Source organism: Trichophyton verrucosum, assembly GCF_000151505.1.
Source record: "Trichophyton verrucosum HKI 0517 chromosome Unknown contig00065_1.f1.exp, whole genome shotgun sequence".
In the NCBI taxonomy this organism is placed as follows: Eukaryota; Fungi; Ascomycota; class Eurotiomycetes; order Onygenales; family Arthrodermataceae; genus Trichophyton; species Trichophyton verrucosum.
The window spans coordinates 54,355-62,205 of record NW_003315595.1 but is presented as its reverse complement, the minus strand read 5'-3'; the positions used below and the strand labels follow the sequence as shown (position 1 = coordinate 62,205).

Below are 7,851 nucleotides of genomic sequence, written 5' to 3'. Positions count from 1 at the left end.
TTTTACTCGCCGGACCTGGCGTGGAGACTTTTTTTTTTTTTGCTAACCAGGCAAACACTTACAGCGAGCTTGACTACTCTTACGTGGGAACACGTCCGGTCCGCAGGTACTTTCCGCGATGCCATCAATCGTTTCGACACCTTTGCCCAGGAGAATCTCCTGTCGAAAAATCTCGAGTTCGCCTTTGTGACGCTGGATTCATGGGACATGCGTGTGCAGCTGCCTAGGGAGGCCCGTGATAAAGCTGTCGTGCTACCCCCGTATCTGCAGCATTCCCGCACCTTCGACCTTCGCACCGAGTATCAACGATGGCAGCAGCACCACCCGGAGTCTCTCCCATTTGGTCCCAGCGACCTGGCCAACATCTGTGCCGCCCTCGAGGTCGAGCCCGTCCAATCCTCCGCACCCATTAAGCACAACCTGCCCTTCCACCTGCAAGCTCTCGCCCCTGCGTCTCCTCGCCGTGCAATGGAGGAAGTAATTACACTTGCCAGAGTGCTCCGTGGCCTGATCCGCAAGTCTCAGCCTCCCCACGAACACCCGGAAATTATGACCCGCCCCATGGACGCCAGAGCGGACGTTCGTGCGTTCTTGGCAGAGCGTAGTAAGGTTTTGCATATGAGTGGCTTGCCTCATGATACCACACAGTCCGAACTCGAGAGCTGGTACACTCAGTTCGGTGGACGGCCTATTGCCTTCTGGACCTTGAGGACCCCAGACCAGCACAAGCCCACTGGCACCGGCTTTGCAGTCTTCTCTTCCCATGAAGAGGTAAGTTTGTGCTTATTACCCTATTTCAATAATAATTATAATTATAATTATAATAATCCAACCATTGGCTCATGCGCACATGTAGGCTGCTGAAAGTCTTTGCATGAATGGCCGTGCATTGAACGACAAGGCAATTGAAGTCTCCCCTTCCTCGAGCCGTGTCCTCGACCGTGCTGCGGAGATCCTGGCTCCGTTCCCGCCTAGCAAGAATCGTCCTCGTCCTGGCGATTGGACGTGTCCATCCTGTGGTTTCTCCAACTTCCAGCGTCGTACTGCATGCTTCCGCTGTTCGTATCCAGCTGTTGGCTCTGGCCCAGACCCAATGCCATACGCTTACCCTTATGGACCACCTAACATGATGCCACCACCACACCACATGGGTCATCACGGCGGTCACGGCGGCCACGGCAGCCATGGAGGCCACGGAGGTCATGGTGGCCATGGTATGGGCCACCACTCAAGAGGAATGGGAGGAAATGGTGGTGTTGTTCCATTCCGTGCTGGAGACTGGAAATGCGGGTCTGATGGCTGTGGCTACCACAACTTTGCGAAGAACATCAACTGTCTTCGCTGCGGTGGACCACGTTCAGGTGCCGCAGTTGTTGCTGACTCTGCATTCCCAGCTCCCATGGATCCACAGTCTGGTTTCGGCATGGGAGGTCCTCCTTCCATGGCAAACACTCCTGGGGCTGGACCTTTTGCTTCTAGCGGCGGTAATTTCGGCGGCTTTGGTCAGCAGTTTGGCGGTCCACCCAGCACCTACTCCCTTCCATCCGGTATTGCCAATGCCCCAGGACCTTACCCACCACCCATGGGCCAAATGAACCATGGCGGTTATGGCTCTACTAGCGCCTCTCAGTCCGTTGCCTCCTTCGGCAATCCTGCAACCCAGGCTGCGTTCACAGCTGCCGACCATACCCCTCAGCCCGTTGGTACTTCCAATGGCGGCGGATTCTACAGCGGTGACGGAGCATCTGATCCCTTTGCGTTCCTTTCAACTGGTCTTGGAGGCCTGACCGTCGGAGATGAGCCCCATGGACGCAGAAACGGCGCATCTGCCAACAAGTCTCCCGCATAAACCCGGAACGAATCCGCCTTCGCTGGACTGTTGTGGATAGCCTGACTACACCACTGCAATCCTATACGACACCAAATTTTCTTTTATACAGGCCTAAGACCCCAAGATTGTCCCATTAGAACTCCTTCTCAGTCTATCTCTGAAGGAGTTGGCCCTTATTTCTTCGTTTCTTTCTTTCCCGTTTCTTATATGTGCAGTCTCTCCCAAACCCATGCATTGTTTTTGTTTCAGTCCCATTTTAGTGACGGCCTCGGTCTCCTACCATTTTATCTTCATCCCAGCCGAAGATTCTTTCACCGCTCGCAACATCTTCCGGTCAATTACAAGAAGTTAACCGCTTCAACCTGGGCCAGAAAACCACCATACCACTAAACTTCCGACTGACCTCATATGATCTTTCAGTCGGTTTTTCCGGAATAATATAAAAAGCAGTTCAATAGACCGGTCCCAAACAACGCTCGATGTGCGAACATGGATCTGATTCTTCCTGGGTTTTATTCTTTCTTTTTTGGTCTCTTGGAGCGGGGGTGTGGGATGTTGGACGGATGCTTCTGCTTTTCTTATGGCATTTTGAGCGAAAGAGAATATACCAAAGCACACTCTTCTTTTGGACACAACTACAGTCAAAATCACACCGAAAACGATACAAAAAAAATAATTACACCAGCGAAGCAAAATCAAAAAGCAAAAGAGCGGCATCCAAAACATCGGAAGGAAATTGGAAACGGGTTACAGAAAGACGGGTATTTTGTTCCTCTCCTTGACACACAAAAATTTTTTTCCCAGTGGGAGGACATTGGTTATCTTGTTAATTCTTTTTATTTTCTATCTTACTTTATTTCTCCTCCGTGCTATTTTTTTTTTTTTTTTCTTACCTTGAAAAGAATTTGACTGAGTCTTGGGAAACGGGGGAAGGTCGGAATACAGCGGACGGGAAGAGAAAACGAGCAAAGCGGGAGAGTCGGGAGTATTTTTACCTTATACATGGCATGCGGCATGCCTGTTCTGTTCCCTTCATGCCAGGAAAATGTTTTCTTCTCTTCTTCCTTATTCCTCCTTTTCTACATTGATCGCTACCTTTTTCTTTGCCTTGCCGGCCCACCTACCTACCATATCACTGCCTGCCCCCTTGCTATTCCATTGTTACCCCTACCTTATTCTCTTTTCTTGGCCTGTACCCTTTTCTCTCGCCCATCACCATATATTTTTGTTCAGTCCCCTTTAATACGTTACTGTTACTGTGTTGATTCCATCTCTCAAGCTTTGGAGGGTTGCCCCATGAACGGACAATGCAAGGGTAGTTTTGGTTGCAGGATGGAGTGTTTTCCTTTGGCCATCAGTTGGAAATGGGTTGGCTCTTTTTTGGGATGGCATGTGGGTTGTCTTTTATCATTGGAGTGCGGCTTGGAGGAATTTCCTTCTCGTCTGTTTTATTTTCTTTTCTCCTTTGCTTCTCTTTTTCTTTTAATTGAATTCCTATATCCGGCCTTCTACTATCTATCTCTTCTCAAAAATTGCCTTCTGTTTTACTAGTGTAAACCTGCCTTTATAACTTCTCCATTGTAGTTAATTCTACATTGTCCTGAAAGTTTCATACGAACGCCTCCATGTATGTATGCTACGAATATCTCGTGTTACGTATATTGCCTGGGTTTGGCTCTATTCCCCATTTAAATGTCAGTATATAAATATTAGATCATAGGTGATATATCATTCAACATAAAAAGAAACTGTACAGGTAGACCAATGTAAACAGAGAAATCGAGATAGTTAAAATTGGATATCAATTACTCTGTATCATCACCCTCAGCAGTACTGGCCACACTTTCTGACCTTCGAGCTGATGATCGTCTCTTTTCCGTCTCCGTCTCCTCGCCTTCATCTTCCTCCTCAATGCGGCTGATATTACTTGTTGCCACTGAACTGGCCCTGCTCGCCTGTGACATTACAGTCACTTCATTTTCATCTTCTTCCTCAATTGGCTCATCCTTGACACGGACTCTCTCTCGTCTGCCAGGCCGTGCGGACATGGTGCTGGAATCCATATCTGAAGGCTTGATAATACCAGCAAGCAACTTGAGGATAGAGTTCTTTGCTTTCACAAGTGCATTTCGGCTTGACGCATCACTAGCAACACCAGCTGAAATAGCTTGATCTAGAAGGTCTTTAACCTGGAGAGGCAGCTCATCATCATCCTCTTGGAGCTGGGAAGTCATATTGTCAGTCCTGATGCTGGATCTCAAACTTTCCCTTTCATCTGGAGCTCCCTCTGGAACACGAGAACTGGCTCTTGATGAGGGCATTGGAGCGGGAGTGGGCAAGTGTAGCTTGCTTAACATCGAAAGCAAGTATTTCCTTTCCTCTCGCGGTGCAGTAGCGAAGCCCCCAACACCCAGAACTCGTTGTAGGATATCCTTAGCGAGAGCTAAGTGAAGGCTTTCGCTCGGCCGGAGTGTCGAGTTATTCGACAGGCTCGCTGGGGCCAATGGGTCTCCTCCACCACCTAGGCCGATAATGCGACGATCATCGGTCCACTCGGTCAACATTCCAACGACACCCGACATGAGTACCTTCGTCTCTTTTTCACCGACACTTCCATCTATTTCACCATCACTATCCTCCTCTGCCTCAAGTGCATAAAAATCATCCACAGCTGCGAGGACGGTGCGGATTGCCGGAACTGCAATCTTTCGCATATGCTGGGCATTTGCGATATGCGAATGGCAGTAGACAGGGAAGAAATATGTTAAGGCTTGCCTGAGAGTGAGGTTGTCTCTCGTCCTTGGGTTGAAGAATGCAAGGAGAAGAGCTTGCAGGAGGGTTGCAACGGAATTATCATTAAACTCCTTGATGGAGGGAGGAATTGATGGGCTGGAAGGGGAGAGAGCATCCGTGAGGAGCATCTTGCTCAATGCAATGACGGCTGCACTTTGAGCATGAGGTAGGTTGGATGTCTTCAGGGCTTTTGCGAAGGCCTTCAATAGTGGTTTTTGGAATGGTGGAGGAGTTACGGTGTTGGGGTCATTTGCGGAAGCAACTGGCGCAAGTAACGAGTTATGAGTTGTGACTATATCCGACAGAATCCTGAGCGCCATTTCTTGGAGCGACTCATGACCCTTGGTATAGCAGTGGATAAACAATCCCAGGTTTTCCTCTGCTAGGGACTACTCAAATGTTAGAATCAGGATATAAGCAAGCAGCGTGGGGTATGATTTACGTACCTTATCTAACAAACAGCATAACCCTAAGCATTCAAGTCCTCTTTCACGAATAGGAGCTTCATGACTTCGAACGGCAGGCACAACTAGGTTATTCAACATCGTCACAAGGTGCACGTTGTCTTGAAGATTTCCCTCCACATTTTGAAGCATGCACTGTGCAATGTAGAGGCACTTCATGTTAACCACGATTTCCTTGAGAACTTTAGCCTTGGCCTCTTCCTTGTTAAAAGGCACCTCGCTGTCTTCATCTTCATCGTCGCCTCGTCCCGCACCGCTTTTGCGTTTATCCTTTTGGGCCGGCTGGTTACTGTCTTCGCTAATCTCTGATTTAGCTGAGACAAAACTGTCTTCCGAAACAATTGTGTCGTGGACTTCGGCTACAGCTTCAAGGACTACACTGCAGAATTCGCCCTCCCCAGCAGCATTGGGACTGCAAACGCAGCGTAGAACCTCGACTGTAAGTTTTGTAATCTCTTCAGGTAAGTTAGGAACAGCTAAAGTCTCTCGAAGTAGAGAAAACATTTTCCTTCGCCCAACCTCGTCACTGTAGTCAAGTGTGAGACAGATGTAGAGCAGCTGTTCAACTATGAATTCGTATTCCATGGTCTGCTCTTCTCCTCCCTCTGCCTCCTCGGGATTGTTCAATCGAGTAAGAAGAACATTTGTGTACTTGTGCAGATAAAATGCCATGGCTGTGACTTCGGGTATTTTTTCATCAGCTAGGTCCTCGAGTTTCCCGTTGCCCTCCTGTCTGCAGAAAGAATTGAAACTTCGGGCCATAAATGCAGACTCAGCCGTCAAGGTCTCCCAGAATTGTTGATCAAAAGTAACCGAATCACGGTAATCAGGCCTTCCTTCCCAGAAATTCTTCATGGCTTCATGAGCAATTCCATTGTCTACCCCTGAGTTCACCACATCAATGCGCTCCAAAAGCTCAGTGAGAGCGGCAATTGTGGGGGATGAAGACTTCTCTCCGTCTCCCTCTTCTTCTTCTTCTGTTCTATACGAACTTGCGCAGTCTTCAATCCAACGGTCATAGAATAGCCGTCCAGCCGCCTTTCTGACACTATCATCACGATCACGCATACCCCAGCGCAGTAACTTCTCTCGCATAGAGAGAGACAGGTGGCGGAAATCACCAAGCGTGGGTAGTAACCTGGTATACAGAGCTCGTCTAGTTGGGCCATCAACATCTCGAGCTCTTTCAAGGAGGAAGGGCAAGGTTGACGGGGTAAGCGGAAGGTTTAGTAGAAGTGTACGCCGTACTTCAGCGCTGGTATCATTTTGAAGCACATCAAGTAGCTTCTCCAACAGAGCTGAGGGGCTGTCTCCATTGTTTCCTTCCTCATCCTCCTCATCATTCCCTGCTAGTCTGCCGAGTCCCATAACTGCTTGTACACGAACAGTAGGCTCTTTATCTCTGATTCTTTTGACAAGTCCTTGGCGTATCAAGTTATATAGCTCATCATCAATGGAATCTAATGAATTCACTATGTGCGAGATGATCTGGGTCGTCCTGTATCTAACCGTCTTATCCTTGGCGGCAAGTAGTGGGATGAGTGTGGACACAATCGTGAATGTAAGCCGCGAAGAAGGGGTCTCCGGTAGTCCGCGCGTCTCATCAGAATCATCGTCAGAATAAATCTCAAGATCTGAGCAGTTAAGTCAATTTCCATGTTCAATTTGTTCAACTCAGTCAACAAATTTATACACTTACCTTTATCAGTGGCAGCTTTCAAGAATGTTCCAAGAAACTTGATAACCCTATCGGCTGCGCCTTCTGCTTTCTTTACCGGGACTACTCGAATCAAACATCGGCAAATCTCAATGTTTAGCTCCTTTTCTGGAAGCCCGCCGCCGGCTAGGTCAGGAATTTCGCTGAGGCGGGAGCCTTTTTTCCCGTCCACTTTAGCTACCCGGAGTCCACAGCAAACTTCCTGAATTTTTCTCAATTTAATAGCAAGTTTCCTATGCCCTGTGATTGCGCGCTGCGCATCCGCAAATATTTCGACGACATTTGACCGAAGAGACGCAGAGGTTGTGGGTAAGGCCGGCTCCTCTGGGATATAAACAGTAGGTGCGCTTGGTGGTACGGATGACTTGCGTGTGGACGCAGCTGACGATGCGCGAGTGGAAGAGGAACGCCCGGGCATCGTAATTTACGCCTATTGCGCGGAGATATACAATTGAGTGTCGGATAAAGAGTGCGCAAGTGCTATGGTCTATTTCAAGATTGTGGACGACGGCGAGGGGCAGACGTGGAGTGCGTGAGGGAGGTGTCGGGGCAAGTCACGCCTTGCCGGTAGTTATAGTGAAGTAGAATCCAAGTGAGCTCCGGCGGATGTCGGCATCAATATCGATATTTCGGTTAAAACATGTTTCTTCCTGCTCGCTTCCTGTCTTTTTGGTTGTCAGTTTTTCCTCTTCGGGATGAAATAAACAAACACGCGATAAGATAAGCGCGGTAACGCTAGTCCACTTTCGGAGTGTACATCCGAGTGCCGCGGTGTTGCCCAATATGGAAACACAGACTTCCCTCGCAGGTTTGCATCGAGGATAAACTAGAGCCTCAAATTAATGCCCCGGTTTTATTTACATTGCATTGATATCTGTCTAAGAAAACGTTGGTATTTCGCTGTCTATGTGCTTGACGAACTAATCACGCCATAACTGTATGGTTACTTCTGACTAATCGGAACTAAACTACGGTTCTCCTCCGCCGTTAACTCCCGAAGATGAGAATGACCGCTCGGCTTTTCTCTCTCTCAATTGACAACCTCT

The 7,851-nt window shown here is 48.5% G+C and overlaps 2 protein-coding genes across 2 annotated transcripts; one reads left to right on the top strand and one right to left on the bottom strand.

Annotated features, from left to right (window-relative positions):
- Positions 1-150: 150 nt before the first annotated feature.
- TRV_00689 (uncharacterized protein) lies at positions 151-1,849 on the top strand (the record flags this gene model as incomplete). The annotated part of the gene is made up of 2 exons (XM_003025117.1): positions 151-771; positions 857-1,849. Coding segments are annotated over 2 exons (1,614 nt in total), but the record flags the coding sequence as incomplete, so codon positions are not given.
- Positions 1,850-3,636: 1,787 nt separating this feature from the next.
- Positions 3,637-7,223, bottom strand: TRV_00688 (uncharacterized protein; the record flags this gene model as incomplete). The annotated part of the gene is made up of 3 exons (XM_003025116.1): positions 3,637-5,013; positions 5,071-6,722; positions 6,788-7,223. 3 exons carry the CDS (start codon positions 7,221-7,223, stop codon positions 3,637-3,639), a joined length of 3,465 nt encoding a protein of 1,154 aa, XP_003025162.1.
- Between the last annotated feature and the right edge of the window lie 628 nt (positions 7,224-7,851).